Source organism: Archocentrus centrarchus, chromosome 1 (assembly GCF_007364275.1).
Source record: "Archocentrus centrarchus isolate MPI-CPG fArcCen1 chromosome 1, fArcCen1, whole genome shotgun sequence".
NCBI classification, from domain to species: Eukaryota; Metazoa; Chordata; class Actinopteri; order Cichliformes; family Cichlidae; genus Archocentrus; species Archocentrus centrarchus.
In genome coordinates, this window is record NC_044346.1 from 13,825,513 (window position 1) to 13,844,682 (window position 19,170).

A 19,170-nucleotide genomic window follows, 5' to 3' on the forward strand; every position below is an offset into this window, starting at 1 on the left:
TTTTTATAGTTTGAAGCAAACATTTTGTAGCTCCAGCAGTGAATGCAATTAGAAGACTACGCCAATCAATAAGAATTTTATTTTATTTTTACCTTGTTCTCCCTCTAGTGACCAAAAAGCAGTATTGCATATGGTAATATCAGGATTGTTTTGTGTTTTCCCAGCAGCATTTACCACACCGAGGGCCATCCTAACAGGCCATGACTGTGAAGTGACTTGTGCGAGTGTGTGCGCTGAGTTGGGTCTCGTCATCAGTGGCTGCAAAGGTGAGGCTGTTAGTCTCTGTATTTATGCCCAAAATGCAAATCTGTACTTCTGCTGGTTATTATTAGTTCAGGTATAAAACAAACGGCAGACAAAGGACAGTTTGTGTATAAACCTCAGCAGCCACTATATTAGGAACACACGTAAAGTATGCAGTCATAATAAGATGTAAGAAACAGTTAACTGAGTGTAATACGAGTGGCATATGAGCAGGTGTTTTGCAGAGTTGATGCACAGAAAACTGTAACAGTGAGTACTTTAATATATACAGGATTACACATATCCCGTTCATACTGTATATATGCATATGAGTTACTACAGTATGTATGATATCAGCTATAATCAAGATATGAAGTGATTTTTTTTAAATAACTGAGGGCAAAAAGAACAAAAGCATATGTGCTGTAGGTATAAAACTGCACCGAAGATAAACAAAAATCAAACTTAAAAATGTAAATTAATGCTGAAATCAAGCTGCAAATGAAGTTGCCCAAACTTCTCGCCTTATCCGTGCATAGAGGGTCCTTGTCTGATCCATTCCATGAATGGGGACCTGCTGCGGACCCTGGATGGACCAGAGCACTGCCTACAGCCTCGCCTCATCCAGTCCTCCGCCGAGGGACACTGCGTGATCTATTACGACAGGGGACAGTTTTGCCTCTTCAGTGTCAATGGCAAACTGCTGAGACACATGGAAGTGGAAGACAGCGTCAAGGTGAGGAAATGATCATACATATGCGAGCGCGCCTGCACGTGTGTGTCTGCACTACATCAGCATATAAAGCCCTCTCTCCCTGATTAAAAGCTCGGTCTTGGTTTTAGATCTGAGTAAGGTAAAGGTCGGTGTGCCTCGGGACAAACTTACAGCTTCACATCTGTTCTTTCCCTTTCACCCGCACACACCAGAAGGAAGGGCTCTTTTGATCCAGAGCTCTGTTGTCAGGTCGAATTGCGTTGGTGACGCTGGTGGAAAACATTCCAGAGGAGTGGTCAGCTCTGGACACCAACACCATTAACTACCCTCCAGCGCAGGAGGACACATTCCTCATTTCCCCATTTCCTCCCTCGTGGCTTGGGTGACATAAGATAGCGACTACTGCCTTTAGTTTCCCAACCCGATGTGTCCGGTTTGGCCTGGGAAATGTAAGCTGGCTCTGACAGGCAGCCACATGCCTGTTTCCTATTAAGAAAGCTCTTGTGCCCAGGCTCCTAACCTGCCAACCAGCCCGCTCCTACACAAAGCCACAAATACACTGAAACACTGATGGAGTGCATTACAATCCCTGAGAAACTAATGCTGGATCCAAAATTCCTTTGTGTCTTTAAGAGAAACTAACAGTGTCCTTTAGATGTGTTTTGAGCGTTGCAGTTTTTGATTTCTTTCTGAAGATGAAACTTGGGAACAGTTCAAGCTACTGGCGGCCTTGTCGGCGCTCGTCTGCTGCTGTAAATTCCAGCCGTGTCAGATGGTATTAGGAGAATCCTAATATCTTGCAGTGAGGCTGCAAGAGTCTCAGACACCCCTCAACCACCTCACCTTTCCCTGCTTCACTCTCCTGGTCTGAGATTCCAGCAGTATTTTGTACACTCTGCTACATACCAGAATCAATCTTCTTAGCCCTTGGAGCCTCTGCACAGTAGGACTCCAGTATAAATAAGTGTTTGTCCTGGCCTGCAGTATACACTTAGAAACAGAGAGGAAGACTGTGAGAGAGAGAGTGTATGCTCTGTGAATTTATAGGGGTCTGGAGTCAGAGGTTAGATGACAGGCTAACAGTCGGCATCCTAGTCTAATAGCAGAATCGGGTGACAGGAGCCATACTGAATGGATTACATTCTTTTAAGTACTAGTATAACTCAGGCAGTGTAACCATTCCAGCAGTTTTTTCGCTGCCTGCGTCCGTGTAACAGGGGGATTAACAGCACCATAAATTAAACTTTTTACCTTCTCCAGCCCCAGAATCCACCCACTGTTCTCTGAAAGAAGTAGGAAATATGGGCATTAAAAGTGCATGTGTTTCTGCTGGAGTCATTTTTTAGTCATCTGAGCCCGGGTAGCCATCTTAGCCCCCACAGAGCCATCGGCCATCTTGTTTGACCGCCCAGTGGCAAAGGACTGATTTATAATGTCTGTCTGCAGCCTCCTACCTGGCCAGGCTGACATGTCTGCCAGCTCTCCTGCCTCCTGCTGGGCTGCAGTAAGGTCATGGACTCCATTAGTAGATACACAACTGCATTAATACAGCATAGGACTTGGTAAATAGTTCTTTTACTGATGTGCAGTGTACTGTGCTGCCTGCATGCATGTATACTGTAGCAGCCTGTTACAGTACTCAGTTTTAATGCTGCACTATTAAAGATTATCTAAAAGGAAAAGAATCGTTTGTGGTGGCAAACTTTTAAGAATTGGTATCAAAATCTACAGCTGGCCTCAGCTGCTCCGACTCATTGTTTTGGCTTCAGGGCCTGGACCTGTTTTTGTGTTGGCCCTGTGCGAGGAAAGTGCTGATGAACTCACTGAGTGTAGCATTAATGATTAAGCATCCTGGCTGATGGTCAGATGCCGCTACCCAGTTTCTGATGCGTCTGCTGACTCCCACCTTTTCCCGTGAACCGTGACTCCGTTGGAGTCCACTGAAACCCACGGACAGACTGAAATGAGCCCTCATCTTTATCATCACTGTCAGATTAACTCTGAATGTTGATACACAAGACAGTTACTATGCACACAAAGCCGACCCACAGCTCACAAATCAGAGCAGCGCTGCACCCTGTCGTGCTCCGGCCCCACCCGTCTTGGATGACGATCTAACGAGGCAATTAGTCTGGATTGATTCTCGAGGCCCCCACCCACACCCCCACCGGCATGCAGCACGCGAGCGAGGGCATCGTTGTGTGGCCGTTTTGTATCTTTGTGTGAGCGCCTTCACATCCAAGTTTGTGCCCGATTTTTTTTTTTTTTTTTTTTCTTTTTCTTTTTACGTCCAAAACATTTGTTTAATTAGGCTCCGGGTCTTGAAGGGTTATTTATGTTTTCTTTACCGAATCAAGTTCCTGAAAATGACTTGTTCCAACTTCAAGTTTAGGTTTCAGTTTTCCATTTAATGCGAGCCCAATCCAACACACATGCTGCTGCTGATTGAAGCCTCCCCCGCTGCATCGCCGCAAAGCATGTCATAAAAACCGCAGAGGACAAAAGCTCTAAATTAGTGTCATTTGCTGCTTTTAGAACTTAACATTCTGCCTCGTCATTTCATCAGCTACGGTTACTTGCTGATTGATGCTCCTGACTGTTTCAGTTTCGGCTTCCACTATGCACTTCGCCCTTAATAGACTCCAGCACATCACTTGATTTGTGTACATGCGATTCCTGCGGGACCCGTTCGGCCGCTACAGTTTGCAGGAAAAGCAGATGAGACGAGTAAATCTCCGGGCCTCGCTGTGGGGAGCCATTTTTGTTGCCAGTCGGGGTCTGTGTACAGAAAAGCCCCTCAGGATGGCAGCGCTGACCTGAGCGCTTTTGTCGGATCACACGACCTCGCGGTATGAGCTTTGCTTTGACAGGAGAGACAAACTGCCTCCAGATCGCCGGGCTTATTCAGAGACGATTTACGCGCACGCTTCCAGGTTGAAAAGCTTAACTCGGCTGTTTTTTTTAACACTTAACAGATGATGATGGTAAATAATTAACGTAGCACGAGTTAAAGGAAATTCTCTGATTGTCTTTGGCAGGCTATGCTCCTCAGTCGTGACGGTCAGTATCTGCTGACAGGTGGGGATGGAGGCGTCGTATCCGTCTGGCAGGTCCACAACCTCAAACAGCTGTTCACCTATCCGGGCTGCGACGCGGGAATCCGCTCCATGGCCATGTCACATGACCAAAGGTAGCAGGCTCTAACAAAAGCACACACAGAGGAAGAACTCAAGTAAATTGAGCTTCAGGGCCTCATGATGTTCCCTCCTAATGCTCCTCAGGTGCATCATAACCGGGATGGCGTCCGGAAGCATCGTCCTCTTCTACAACGACTTCAACAGGTGGCATCACGAGTACCAGACCAGATACTGAGGTGAAATCAGCAGCGACTGATGAAGCTGGGAGAAGGAGGGGGGAAAAAAAATCCAAACTGTTGCAAGTGTGAACTCTTTATCAAAGGCACTATTCTGTCTATATCCTGATATCCTGAATGTATCTCAATGAAAGAAGGAAAAAAACTGTCCTGTTATAGCAAAAGAATCAACTATTTTTAAAAAGGGCATTGCTATATTTTGTAGATCAGATAGAACATTTTCATACCAGTCTTAGGGTGGGGGTTAACGTTACGTTACGGTTAAAAACAAATCTATTTTTAGCTGTAAGAGTCTATTTTCTTCTCAGAATAAGAAAAGAGGGATTTGTGGGGAGTTAGTGAGAATCTTTTCTCTGTGACTTAAAAAAAATCCAAATATTTGTGTACTTTAGGGTGAATGATTTTTTTCTTTTTTCTCTGTAGGTGTGTATGTGGGGAATAAATATTAAAGCGATCATTCATTTTAACATGCTTTTCCTGTTTTGGCAGCACAGCACATAGATATGAAGTGTTTGATTAAATAATAGATGAACTAGAAAGAAAGACTCTGAAGAGGGAATATACGTTTATATAAATAACTATATATATAATGTTTCAATGTAGTCCTCCATATTTAAGATTTCTACTCCCTCTGTACCTCTGTGCTTGCTAAGAGATTACGTTTGTGTGCATGGCTCACTACTCATAAAACATCAGTGCAGACCTCCTGCATTATTTAATACTTCAAACATCAAAAACATAAAACTTACTCATGTAATGTTAAAATCTGCTTTCACTTCCTTTAAGATTTATTTCCTTTCTGACTGAATAAGCAGTGAATCTTTTTTTTTTTTCCCCTAAAATAAAATCCATTGGTCATGTATGTGATGGATTGAGATACTAGTGTTCAAGCCACCTCAGCACCTTCAGAGTCTAAAGTGAGTGAGGTGAGAGGAGCAGTGATGGAGCACTGAATGGAAGGACTTGCCCATTTCCATGTGGGGTTTTCTCTCTTCATCACAGAATGAGTGATTCAGCACCAACATGTTAATGACACACACACACACACACACACACACACACACACTCTGGATCTTTTGACGGTCGTGTTCTTACGTCTTTAATTTTCAGGAAGCATTCCTTTCTTTAAAGTTGTGTTTCTAATGTGGTTTGACTCTCTAGCAGTGTGGGAACCACTTTTATCAACCAGTACTTTTTTTTTTTTTTTTGCAATCAGTTTGGAGTGTCTTTGTGTGCTGAGTTCTGACAATAAAACTGAATTTTATAACCTGAATTATCCTGAGTGTGTATTTTATAAAGGTGTGACTGAATGCACAGCACCCCCCAGTGGTAACCCACACATTCACCACAAAAATAAATACTGATTTGAAGTCTTTATTACATTTAACTTTTTTTTTTTTTGAACTGTTCCAAAATAGTGGGACATTAAAAGCAGCCACTTTGTCTCATACAAACCAGTGACACATTTGATCTTGTCATACAGTTTTCCTCTTTACAAACTGGACAAAGCAAATGAAAATCTACTTGAACTACATTTACATAGGAGAAATAAATTACACCGTATATCAACTTCACTTCATGAGTCTGAACAGGAAGTGGAAAGCAGTATTCATGCTGTGGAAAGAATCATGTTATAAACCCAGCTGAGGATTTGGCCCTGCTAACAGCAGCTGTGGAGTTAAGAACGAGGACAAAACGTAACTCTTTACTTTAACTGTACTTAAACTGTACTTTATTTATTTAGGCTGCAGAACGTGGGCTCTTATTTTCAGCCAAGCTGGGTTTGATGAAGTAATCTATAAGCTGTTGGCCTGTGATCAGGTACAAACTCAATCATAACAGCACATTCACTCTTTTAAATCCAACAGACCAAATACTGCTCACTGAATACTCTAAAAGAGTTTTCATGTAGTTATACACTCACTGGACACTTTATTAGGTACACCTCATTAGGCGTGGGTTGGACTGTTGCAGTGGAAATCAAGATTCAGACCAGGCAATGTTTTTCCAGTCTTCTGTTCAGTTTTGGTGAACCTGTGTAAATCACAGCAGTTTGAACCATTGAACAGGTGTACCTAACAAAGTGGCCAGTGAGTGTGCGTAGCTCATGACAGTGATGTGCAATACTAGTCATGGCTGAAAGCCATTTGTATTGAAAGATGTAGCTCACGAGAGGCAGGCCTGCAGTTCATTTTCTCTTTATATGTACACACAGCTTAGGTTCATCACACTACATACAAATACAGCATGTGAATGAATAAGTTACAGTTGTCTTCTGAAACAAAGGGGCTTTAATAACTTAAAGAGAAGTGCACATTACATCACTTTCCTTCAGCAGTGCCTGGACCTGCAATGGCTTTTGGCTACTTGTCCATGTTTTTAGATGTCCATCTCCAACTGTCCTTCAAATTTCTGTATCCTGTCCACGAGGAAAGAGAGTTATGCTTTGTGCACATTTAATAAAAAAAAAAAAAAAAAAAAAAGATTTTGTGTTTTTTCCAGAAAAATGTAACCAGCACTCTGGGAAATGATAAACGGGATAGGTGTGTAGAACAGCAAACTTGTGCACTCAAAATAGCTAAGATTCGTTTTTGTAGTATTTCTTACTCCGGGGGGGGGGGGGGGGGGGGGGCATCTATACAATTTACTGTGAGGAACTGCAAACCACAATATTTTGGGAACTGCTGCACTAGAGGTAATTTGGATGGTAGACGTACCTGTTAAATTGATTGTGAACAGCCATTTCTTTCAGCTTTAGCAGGTCTGATAATCCCCAATTTTATATGCAAACACAGATGCAGAGCTAAAGCTGCTTAAAACATTTTTGTGACTCATTAACTACGTGGTACTTTGGCAGACATCTTTATACAATACATGAAATTGTAAATTGGCTGTTACCATCAGGATGGCTACATTACAGGTAGTCTAGCAAGTTTAGGGCTTTGAATTACACACAGAGTAGTCTCTCTGCTAAAGCAATGGGAGTTTGTGATGCATTTGGATTTAATAACCCTTTACAAAGGGACCAGAGGGAGTCCAAATGGGACGCTAAAACAAATCTGACTCAGCAGTGTATGAAATCAAAAGACAAACCCCTCAGAAGAGTGATATTCAGTTCATTCCCTTTCTGCATCCTCAGTTAATAAATAAAAACATATATACAATCAACAGATTCCAGAAAATGCCTCGTATCCCGTCGTCTAATAAAATGAGTGGGTGAAGAATATGAGGGCAAAAGGTGGACACAGCAGTCACTGGCTCAGTTTACAGCTACTGAGAAATGCTAATTGTGAAGTTTATCCTACGGTTTCTGTACATGGATAAAGGAGAAGTGGGGATGGCAGACTATTTAGATTTTCTCCATAAGTTCTTCAGCAGGGAGAAGAAGGGCAAACAGGAGAGGGTGGGGTGGTGGATCTGAGGGGTGTGGAAGGAGGAGAAGGAAACAGGGTTGGATGGATAGGAGAGAGGGACGAGGGTTCACATTTTGTCGGGGATGAGAGCGGGAAGAACACAACAGGCTGGATCGGGGAGACAGGGGAGGGCGATGCTTGTTTTGTGGGCGAGGAAGACTGGGATGCTGCTTGTTTGGCAGGATGAGGAGGGGAAGCATTTTGGGCCAGTTTGGTAGAAGATGTTGGCGAAGGACGGGAGACAGGTGTAGAGGGAGTTGTGCAGGCGAGGGGAGCAGGAGGACATGAGGGTGAGGCAGGCTGTGAAGACAAGCAGGGAGCAGCAGTCGGGGAGGTTTCTATTTGTGGAGGGGAAGAAATGAGCAAAGAGGTGATGGGAAAAGTTTCAACGGACGGTGATGGAGAGAACTGAAGTGAACTTAAAGGAGCAGAGGGGGGCAGGTCGAGCTTAGCGGCTAATGTGTGGCGGTCGTTTGGAGAATCAGAGTAGGGAGTTGTAGAGTTGGCTGTGGTATCAGGCCCAGCAGCTTCTGGTGAAGCCAGCTTGTCAGATTGTGGTACTTTGGCACACGGTGACGCTAATTGGCCCGGAAGAGCAGGTGGGATTTTGGTGCCATCCGAGGTTGGTGAACGTGGCACCGCCTGTGGCCCTGGACAACAACGACCTGTGAGCTGAAAGGTCTCCTTATCTAGCGCCGTGTTCTGGAAAAACAAAAGAAACCATCAGCTTGACGCGTATGCGTCCAATAACACGAGTCAGAACAGAAACAGATGCTGTGGGTCGATCTCAGGAAATCAGACTCATTTAGCATAAATGAGTCTTCTGACTTTCCCTTTACTTTTCTTTTTATACCTACGATCAGAACTACTCACCCAGTTTTCAGTCAATAAACAAAAGATATGAATAAATAAGCTAATGGAAATAAATGGACATAAATAACTGAAAGATGTTCACCAAAAAGAAAGTACGCTTTGCACAGTAGACGGACTCCAAGAGAAGGAAAACACTTAAAGTGCTACTCTATGTGCAGACAAAGGGCAAATGAGAAAGAACTTTTACTTTATTTAAAAGATGCATAAACTGTTCTTTTTATGCAAACTAAAGCCAAAATTACATGTTCTTAAGGCTATTCTTAAGACAAAAAGTAGTAAATGTGACACTCCTCACTTGCCCTTTACGTGCTGAATCTCAAAAGCAGAACAGACGAAGGCGTAGCATCGTGTTAGTACATACCATTGCCTTGGAGCTAAATCAGAGGGACGAAAAGCAGGGAGGGGGGGGGGGGGGGGAGAAGCAAAAAAGGGACAGAGACTAGTCTTACTCACAGCTTCACAAAGAAAAGTCAACACAACAAGCATGACAGGCGGTGGACAGTTGTTCCAAATCAGTGCTGCTGCAGCGTTTCAGTTCATTCAAACTATCCCAAAACAAATGACTCAGCGGGCTGACTTGGAACAAACTGTGAAACCTTCTATAAAGGACTAAATCAGGCAGAAACATGTGTCAGTGAGTGCTACAGAACAGTCAAAGGACTCCATGTGATTTAAGTGTATGGTTAGTTTTAAACAAAAAGCCTGGCATCACCCTGGAACTTTATTTTCATCATTGTCAACAGTGAAATTACTCAAACAGACAAACTGTTGTCTGATTGGTAAAAGTCTGCCACAGATCACTGACTCCCAGCCAGCGGTTCACACACCACAGAGGGAAGTATGGAAAGAACAGGCAGAATATCACAATCAAATAACTGAGTGTAGTTTACTGAGCAGGAAAGTTAAAATAGAAGAGTTAATAAATGACGATGGATGACTGAAATAGTTTGGTAAAAGTATGTCTACCTTTTGAAATTATTAGCTAATAATATGCAGAAACAAATGACACCATTAGCTAACGATAACTGATTATTCCTTTGAGTTTACTAAGAGTGCAGAGACTGTATATAAAAGATGGACGCGGCTTGTGGGTCAGCATTCTTTTTGATGGCCAGCAGGTGGAGACTGTTGTGGTTGATTAAAAAGGAATAAAAACTTTAATCAACGTATGTATGTGTGCCCTTTCACATACAACATGACAGCAGCACCACAGCGCTCTGAAACCTATTATTTCCCACGGCTTGGTCTTCACATGAATGGTTTGGAGCAAAGAGCAGTGCAAGAACACCAGGCTGGGAGTTCTTGTATGTGCGTGTTGAATTGTGACTGTGATGCATGTTTGCACAAACAATAGGAAAAGACAGAGAGGGAGTGGAGCATATTGTGCAACCCAACTCCCAAAAAGTTGGTTGCTGCATAAAGTATAAGCTAAAACAGAATGATGATCTTACAAACCCATATTTTATTCATAATAGAATACAGAAAACATACCAAATGTTTAAGCAGAACAGAAAAGAAACAGCTGGAGGAACATTGTGAAATTAATTGGGTTGATTGGCAACAGGTCAGTAACACAATTGGGTAGAAAAATGGGCGTCCACATCCTCTGGACTAAAGAAGAGAGGGACCATCCTTCTTATCAGTGCTCAGTTCAAAAGCGGGTGGGTGGATTAGTGTCTATGGAATTGGCAGCTTGCACACATGGAAAGGCATCAGTGCTGAAAGGTATATACAGGCTTCAGAGCAGCATATGCTCCCATGCAGACATCATCTTTTTCAGGGAAGGCCTTGCATATTTCAGCAAGGCTGCTGTCAGTACGGCAGCTATTACAACAGCATGCCCTCATAGCAGAAGAGTTTGAGTGCAAATTTTGGGCTGGTCACTCAGCTCAGTCAGTGCAGAGAATGCTGCTTTTGATGTAAATGGGCCATAAAAGCCTCTACATTAATGGCTCTTGGCTGCCTCACTCTTTATGGTTTCATGTCTTAAAGCTCATTTTGTAGATTACAGTCCACATTACACTGGGGTAGACTTACTGAGTGTGTATTGTCAGTCAGATCCAGACTTCTATTGTCTGATTTCTAAAAGCTAAAATCACGACAGTGAGAACGCTGCCCTTGAGGCTTGTGCAGTGGGACTGCACCAACCGCATGGGTGATGGCATGCTGGCCAAGTCCATCATTTATGTACAGTCCAAATGAATATAAATGAAATTATCAGCTAAACATAATGAATGAGGCTGAACTAAGTGTAACATAATCAAAGTCTGTGCATGAAGTACGACTCATTTGCAGTAGTTAAAGCTCTGATAATCAGAAGTTTACTGGGTATTTCCTACTTCCATTGTACTTGTGTGAATACAAATGCACACTGATGTAGGCTACCCTGTTAAAATAGTACGCTAGTAGTTGTGGATGGTTATGCTAACTAATTATAATGAAGAAACATTCAAGAAAATGTCCTCAGTGAATTCAGGCCAGCGGAGCTCCATTGTGTTGAGCATACCAGTGAGCCAAACTGTTGCACAGGATGATTTATTATGTTCATTTATTACTCTAAACATGGACGCTATAGTTTACTTAAGACTATCCCACACATACTATCCTGGTGCTGTAGCTGTACCATGCAGCAAAACTGTATTATTCTTTTGTTTTGTTTTGTTTTTAAACCCCAAATAAATGTGCCATTGTTCCCGCCCGAAGTAGTTTTGCTAAAGTAGTGCTCACCTGTTTGAAAAATATTACTGGGCATTTTTAAAAAAGCTCTGATTGGATTTGTAGACAACAAAAGCAGCACAGAACAATCTGGCCTTATGCTTTAAAATGCACAAGTGGAGTCTTACATCCAAGGCAATAAAGCCACTTTGCATCCTTCTCTGCAGCTTTAAACTACAAATCTGTGCCTGTGCACTTCTACAGGTTATCCTCAAGGTGGCGCCAGACTATCATAAATGAAAAACACTGCTAAGGAACCAATTATTGATTTATAAATCCAGCAGCTAACTTTAAAGGGTGTTCCAACTGTGATGACTAACATAATCAGAGAAGGAGGCAAATTGCATTGCAGTAGCAGTGTAAAGACACTATTGAAAACCACATCTTTTTAATAATATCACTTTAAAGTTGTGAAAAGGAGTTCAATGTGAGTAAAAGGAGCAGGATGACAAGTGTGCAAAGAGTCAGAGGGGTAAATCCAGGACAGTGTTAGTGAGAGCAGTTACTGCAGCTGGCAGCCCAAGAAGTGGAGCAGGGGGCTGGAGAATGAAGCAGGAAGGAAGGGAAAAGAGGAGGGGGGAGTGGGGGTGGGAATGGGAGTTGTTATAGATGGAGGAAGAGTGCGAGCGGAAGGGCGATAGCCGGAGAGGAAGACGGGAGTTAAGAGGGGCGGTGGTATGAAGTGTGTACCCAGCTCTCAGCTCCAGGCGTCCCCTGTGGTCCTGGGTCAGGTGTGAGGGAGGGGTGAGGATGAGGGTGGAGGAAGAGCATGGAGGAGGGGGAGGAGGAGGAGGAGGAGGAGCCGAGGCCAGGGCCCACAATTACACCTCAAACTGTCAAATGAGATTTACAACAAAATGAGGCTCCTTGCATGAAGAGGAGTGTCAAATCAAATTGCTAATCAACCCCCCCCCCCCCCCCCCCCCCCCCCCCACCACCACCACCACCACCACCACCACCACCACCACCACCACCAAAATCCCGCTTTCACTTCAGACAGACTGAAGAGAGTACACTCAGCTGATGGGTGGTGTGACCTGATGAGGAGAGGAAGGCAAATGGTATAACAGGAAATGATGTAAATGAGGCTTGAAAGAGACAGGATGGAAAGATGTGAATACTACAGGAATGATTTGTGTTTTTCTGTCTCTAAAGTCTTAAGATGCTTATGACTTGTCATCAGTGTCTTCTTGAATGAAGACGAGATCGGAAATTCTTGGCACGGTGGTCAACTGAACCTTAGATTGAGATCAAGCCAATGAGGAGGAGCATAATCTTCTGTATTTGGGTCAAACATTCACCATCATGCAGTAAATGCTTGGAAACGGGCCTGACATGTTCACCCGACCGCAGGCTCCTGGTCACTTACAACTAAGCCCATGCCAAGACCTCAATATTCCAGATTTAGATTTAGGAGATCACTGAAGGTTAATCTGATTATAGTCACAGGATTCAATTTAAAAAAAAAAAAAAAGTTAAAAAATATTCTAGAAATATGAATCAAATCATGGATCGTTCACATGTTGGGTTGGGGATGTTTCCGGGTGCTTACCATGATGACCGACACCCCAGCTGTGGTGGTGCTGTGCTTTGGCGCAGTGTTAAAGTGCGTCTTCAGTTTACCTGTCACCTCCATCTTCATGTTGTTCTCCATGATTGCATCATCCTACACACACACACACACACACACACACGCACAAATTTAAATCCACACAGGAACCAAATAACCGTGGTCTCAGGCAGTGTTCACAGGGATGGTGTCAGAGTACCGTGACCCATGGATGTGAGAGGATATCCTGTGCTGTGTATCGAGCCTCAGAGTTGACCTGCAGCATCTTTCCAATCAGCTCCTGCAACAGTACACACCACTGGATTAACTCAACATTAGGCTTAAAAAAAAATTAACTCCAATTTTAAATTAAAGTTATATTTTTGTCTGTTTGGCCACTGGGTGGCAGTGTAACAAGCAATGAGCACCACATTGACAAGTAACTATGAAGATGCTCTAGCAAACTTGTGGGCTAACATCATCGATATCGAGTTGTGTTTCTGCCCTTTGAATAAAATTAATAATACTAAAAACTAAAGTGTGGAACTGCCACAAACTGCTGCTCTTTGATCAATAACTTGAGACTAGCTCACAAAATGAGTCCATAGACTCAAAATACCCAACTTTACAGCAGAAAGAAACATGCTCTGTGGAGTCTTGCAAGAACCAGTTTTGGGCTCTGCAGTCAGTTTCCTGCTTCATGGGGACTGTGTCTTATATAACTCACTGATTTCAAGTGTTAGCTTGCTGTCACCTTAGCTAACTCAAGTCACTGAACTGGACCTCTTTGGCTTTTTATTAGAAGCTTTTGGAACATTTTTATGTTATTATTTACTTTACGTTATTATATACAAGAAGTAAATTATAGGATTTTATGTACATGTTAGCAACTATTAGCACATATTTGTGTCTGGTTCATGCATTCATACAATCTATGGATATTATCCAAGTATGGGGATAACTGAGCACTCCACCATCTTGTACAATTATGGCTCTAAAAAAAAACAAGATGGCTAAATTCTGGCCTTTTAAACTCTCTACAACCCAGTGAGTGATGGTCTTTATGCTATCTGGTACTGAATCAGTGGTGTCTGGTAGGTTTATAATTGTTTTATAGGGGGGAAAAAGGAAAAATAATAATCAATGCACTCTGTAAACAGGAAACTATCTTAACAACACTTTTCAGTATAATGACATCTAGTACAGCAACAACACCGCCCACCACAACCTCAGTAGTAAACATTAAATTCAGTTCCTTTCTGCCAGTGCCAACAATACCTGGAAATGTATAAACTCTAGCAAAGTAAAATTCCCAGCAGAGCTGGTTTTGCTGGATTGCAATAAAGTGCAAACACGTTCCTAAAAGAAAGCCAAATAATGAACGTGCATACATATGTGTACTCACAAGGTCATGTATGCATACATTGTTTCCAGATAAATCGTGCTCTCTTAGATCTACAGCTCCGTAACAGCACCCTGATTCATGCTGTGGCATCAATAACTGCTCGCGTCTACAGCGACAAGGCCACTGTAACACAAGTGTGTTTAATTAGCAGTTTGGTCTTGCACGCTGAGTGCCGGCTGCCACCTTAATACTTGACATTAACTTAGAGAATTGAAGGGGTTTCTGTGTCCTTCAGCAGAAAGTAGTCATTAAAGGAGTCTCAGCTCTGTGGGTTCACTTGGTGTATGCTTAAACTAAAACAGCTGGAGGCTTGTTTCAGACTTTTTACAGCCAATTCATACAGAAAGGGAAGGATTATACAACAGACCATTTAGCATAACCTTCCAGGGTAATATCATCAAGTGACATAAATAAATATAGAGTGCGTGTATCAGTGGTCCCTACCTTAGCTGAGTCAGTGATGTTGTCCCAGTAAGGACTGGGAAAATCCAGTCGACCTCGTAGGATCTGGTCAAACAGGTCCTCTTGCTGATTATTGTCACTATATTGAAGTCAAAGATAATTTAGAATGCATTACTCAGCAAACGTGAAATACATCTAAAAAAACACTAAACAAAAACAAGACATGTGTAATGTGCTTTGCCTGATAATAAAAACCTTTGATTTTGACTTTCAATTTGTGGCTGTTACATATACATGAAGTGCTACAGATGAAATATGGGCCACATTAATGTAAATCAAATCCTGTCCACACTATGACGGCTCAATGACAATCATTAACACAGTGACCAATGCAGCCAAGGATAACTGACAGTCATGAAAATCAAACTGACAAATAATGTGGCTGAAGTGTTTCTAATAAAATAGACTGCTGACAATTTAGCCAAGACTGTATATATAATAATAGACTGTATATAAAAGATTGAAACCCAGGAATGCATAAGTGTCTTAACCTGCATTATTTCCAAATGCCAGCAGGGGGAGACTACTGTGGTTGGGGGGGGGGGGGGGGGGGGGGGATTGCAGCGCTAAGCTGAAGTTTTGAGTTATTAGTTCAAAATTCGGAGTTGGAAATTTTGGAATAACAAGATTTTTACTCAGGGATGGCAAAAAAAATATATATTTATTTTTGAGTGGTGGAAACAAGCTTCCATAGAAAAATGATCCCACTTCTGCCTTGACATTTTCACCTCAGTAAACACTTTGTTGTTGCATTTATAGTTTCAGTCTCTATTTTCAAATCTATTTTAATACTGCACTCTGTCAGTGTAGTAAGTTGTGCTTCTGTGTGGTGTAAAATAGACAAAGCAGGATGTGCTTTTGGGCTAAGCTAGGTGATTGACATACTGTATGAGCGTGAAGAGCATCCTCAGACAGAGCATACTCTCATTTTGTTTAGTTAAAAAAGCTAAACATAAAGTACAGTAACAGGCAAAAAGTATGGGAGCAATATATGACATCATGGAGACTGTGTCCATCTGATAGATGATATCTGTGTTTGAAACCGAAAACCACATCATTTTGCATTGTTTGTTTACTGACCAATGCAAACTGTACCTTCTAAATGGAGGGAAGCCGCACAGCAGGATGTAGGTGATGACACCTGCAGCCCAGATATCCACCTTCAGACCATAACTGTGTAATGAGGGGAAGAATGGAGACAGAAAAAGATTAAATCATTTACAACAAAATGTTTCTGCCATCCCAGCAGATGACTGAGTGGACATAAAACAAGAAAACAAAACATTTTGACATTTGATAAATGAATTGGTTTCTAATATACTGTAAATCTATCACAAAAACATTTCTGCTGTCACATAGTGTATACATAGTTTGTCTTATGCACCATTTTCCTTTCAATCTCCATTCAGTAGTTTACATCACTATACTGAAGCATATTGTGCCAAAACATCAGCTTACCCTGACTCAGCAATGATTTCTGGAGCCACATATGTAGGAGTGCCACATACAGTATACAAGGGTCCCTCAACTACTGTAGCTAGGCCAAAGTCTCCAAGTTTCAGTGATTTGGTGCCATCTGGGTACTCAAAAACCTAGAATGAAATACTCATTTAAAGCCCACAGAGCATCTGGATTTGTAGAAAAAAAAATGTGCGTGTGTGTGTGTGTGTACATGCGTACCAGTAGATTCTCTGGTTTAATGTCTCTGTGCACAACGTTTATGCTGTGCAGGTACTTCAGAGCTCCAGCGAGGTTGTAGACCATGATGCTGGCATCTCTCTCTGTGTATTTGGCCGAGGAGGTGATGGCGTCAAATAAATCCCCTCCCTGTGAAAACATAAAAACAGTGCTTCACACAGCGAAAGGAGAGCTGTGAGAGGAAATGCCCCCCCACCCCACCCCACCCCCGACCTCTACCGTACCTTCACGAGCTCCATAACCAGGTACAGTTCAGAAGGAGTGTCCACCTCCTCAATCAACATGATGATGTTGGGGTGTTTCACCTTCCGCAGCACAGCGACTTCACTCTCTATGAGGTGCTCCTGGAAACACATACACACACATTCAGTGTGGGCAAGCACCACAGTTGTGATGCTAATGAAGGATCCGAATTGTGCGTCACGCGTGGGCGAATCACGGCGTGCCGTTGTAAGCGTGTGAAACTGTGAGAATAATGTGAACAAGGGGATGAAGAAACATTACCAGCCAATCTAGCTATGAGCATCAGAGACACACAGGTGTAACTGTGCTGCGCGCCGGTGTTAATCATGCACAGTGGCACACTAATGTACAGTACCAGCCTCGCTTACTTCGTACTGAAAGCGGCACATGCAAAGAGAGGAATGAAAGGAGGAGGCAGTGAGGAACAGAAGAGATGCAGAGTGAAACCTTTCCGCTGCACTTTGTCTTGTCAATAATCTTCAGGGCAAATTCTTTCCCCGTGGACCTGAACAGAAACAGCGCAATTAGGGGATAGCACTAAAAAAAAAAAAAAAAAAACAGCAGTGAAGCTGCAGCAGTGTCTGTAATTTAAATCAAGTGCTCACTGGAGAGGCTCAGTTATGGTTTGCAGGAGCACTGCCGCATTGTTATTGGAGAGGAATTCTAGCTGTACAAGCAAACTTTGTTATAAAGAGTCTGAACCGTGAAACAGCGCAGACACGGGCCGGCTTAATAAAAATCTCAGAACACGTGCACCATATTAAAACTAAGGTTGAATAATTGTGCTGCCCTGGCTTTTGCTAATGAGATCACACCCAGCATCAACGTAGTCAGAGCTAACAGTGATGGGTGTGATTTTCTCTGGCGTCATTTGGTTGACATCCTGTCTCTGTTTTGACTGAAAGCTCTGTTTGCAAATAAATCAGTTTTTTTTTTTTGTTTTTGGTCAGATTACAAAAAGTGGCTTTGCAAATGTCCACCCAAGGATATATGCAGCATATTACAAACATCTGCCCAGGGCGTTCACATAAGTACTTTTCAGGAAGGTGCAAGACATCACCACACACACACACACACACACACACACACACATACTTGACAGGACTCTCCCCTGTCTGCCTGTGCTGTGTTGACTGTGAGATTAAAGGGCTAATGAAGTGAAATCACTCCTGGGTTTAATCCATGGGATATTTCTGTCTCCAAAATGCCTGTCATCAGGACCCAAACTCCCCGACTGGGCAGTGACCATATGTGATGCATATTTCAATAAGCTGCATATGGGGAGGGGGGGGGGGGGGGGACACTGCTGCGCATTCACTGCAGATTACTGACAGCATTTCCAGGCTGACCAAATAGGTTTCACTTACCTCTCCACACACTCTTTGACCACAGCAAAGTTGCCATCTCCAATGACTTTGCCAATCTTGTATTTTTCACAGATGCTCGAGGCGTGCGAGTGCTGGTTCCCATTAACTGCAGAGGAGAGGTGAGGGTTAGAAACAGGCAACAGGCAGGTCTTAAAGTTTCTCGAAACTAAGCTCTGGTAAGAAACTATCAGAGGGGGGTACTATGAAAGAAGTTCAACACAGCCAGGCTTTCTTTGCGTTAGCTGCTCGACAACACCTAAAACCCCAGTCAGAGATAACAGATCACAACATTGGTTATCAGATACCTTTGTTTAACCCACCCTTTCTGATTCAGGTTCTGTGCACGCTCGCATAAAAGCGGGTGTTTGATGTGTCGTCTGACTCTTCCACACAGAACGAACCAATTCAGAGGAATTTTCTCCAATCAGAGACACTATCAGAAGAACAGCTGATAAAGATCTCTAAAGATCCAAAGTATGAGTTTGGGGAGGGGGGGGCAGAATATTATCTAGAGTTATATTTATTTTACTGCTCTGTGCATTACTGCTGCTGTTTTTTCTCAGACTGAATTAAGGAAGCTCATTCTGCATAAAAAAAACTCTGGTCAGATACCTTCTGGACTCAGCTGATTGCTTTGCTCCTGATGATTGTTCAATGAGCCATTTACATTTGGGGCGGAGTGGTGATGTGATGGAAGGATCTGTGAAACAAGAACCAAAAAACAGAGATCAGAGCTCAGCCTCATCAAAATAAGCAGCAAAATGAAACTGTGTCCACAAAACATAATGAATGAATTATTTAAACACTGGTGCTCTATTACTGGCATGTTAGGGACTTCAATTACAAGAAAAGAAGACTTTTAGAGCTAGCTACCCAGTTTCACATCCAGTCAATGTCAATCCATATGAGTAAAAGAGTTTTTGTTCTAGATTCCAATCTAGAACAAAAACTACCTGAGAAGATCCAGTTTGTTGACCTGCACATTAATCCAAAATAAATATAATTTCCAGGTGTAAAATAAGCCTGCCCTTTAAGACGAGAATGCAGAGCTGCTGGAATAGATCTCTTTGGCCACTTGACTGAATGATTCATTTATTAAGAGAGTTATTTCAGC

The 19,170-nt window shown here is 42.6% G+C and overlaps 2 protein-coding genes across 8 annotated transcripts in view; one reads left to right on the top strand and one right to left on the bottom strand.

Moving 5' to 3' along the window:
* Nucleotides 1-4,372, top strand: part of lrba (LPS-responsive vesicle trafficking, beach and anchor containing) — a 178,202-nt gene extending 173,830 nt beyond the window's left edge. For 4 of the 6 annotated variants that reach the window (XM_030741932.1, XM_030741940.1, XM_030741957.1 and 1 more), the window contains 4 exons: nucleotides 165-266; nucleotides 783-979; nucleotides 3,997-4,148; nucleotides 4,240-4,372. In XM_030741932.1, coding sequence (XP_030597792.1) covers nucleotides 165-266; nucleotides 783-979; nucleotides 3,997-4,148; nucleotides 4,240-4,330 — 542 coding nt within the window. In that variant the 3' untranslated portion in view covers nucleotides 4,331-4,372. The remainder of the gene's footprint in view (nucleotides 1-164; nucleotides 267-782; nucleotides 980-3,996; nucleotides 4,149-4,239) is intronic. The other 2 variants (XM_030741948.1, XM_030741973.1) reach the window with 1 other exon arrangement.
* Nucleotides 4,373-6,959: 2,587 nt separating this feature from the next.
* dclk2a (doublecortin-like kinase 2a) overlaps nucleotides 6,960-19,170 on the bottom strand; it is a 45,791-nt gene continuing 33,580 nt past the window's right edge. For both annotated transcript variants that reach the window (XM_030734924.1, XM_030734914.1), the window contains exons 7-17: nucleotides 18,669-18,756; nucleotides 18,057-18,162; nucleotides 17,137-17,194; nucleotides 16,671-16,790; nucleotides 16,429-16,575; nucleotides 16,207-16,340; nucleotides 15,844-15,921; nucleotides 14,731-14,827; nucleotides 13,102-13,182; nucleotides 12,885-12,998; nucleotides 6,960-8,446 (exon numbers count right to left, since the gene is read on the bottom strand). In XM_030734924.1, the coding sequence (XP_030590784.1) occupies nucleotides 7,703-8,446; nucleotides 12,885-12,998; nucleotides 13,102-13,182; nucleotides 14,731-14,827; nucleotides 15,844-15,921; nucleotides 16,207-16,340; nucleotides 16,429-16,575; nucleotides 16,671-16,790; nucleotides 17,137-17,194; nucleotides 18,057-18,162; nucleotides 18,669-18,756 (1,767 nt within the window). In that variant the 3' untranslated portion in view covers nucleotides 6,960-7,702. The remainder of the gene's footprint in view (nucleotides 8,447-12,884; nucleotides 12,999-13,101; nucleotides 13,183-14,730; nucleotides 14,828-15,843; nucleotides 15,922-16,206; nucleotides 16,341-16,428; nucleotides 16,576-16,670; nucleotides 16,791-17,136; nucleotides 17,195-18,056; nucleotides 18,163-18,668; nucleotides 18,757-19,170) is intronic.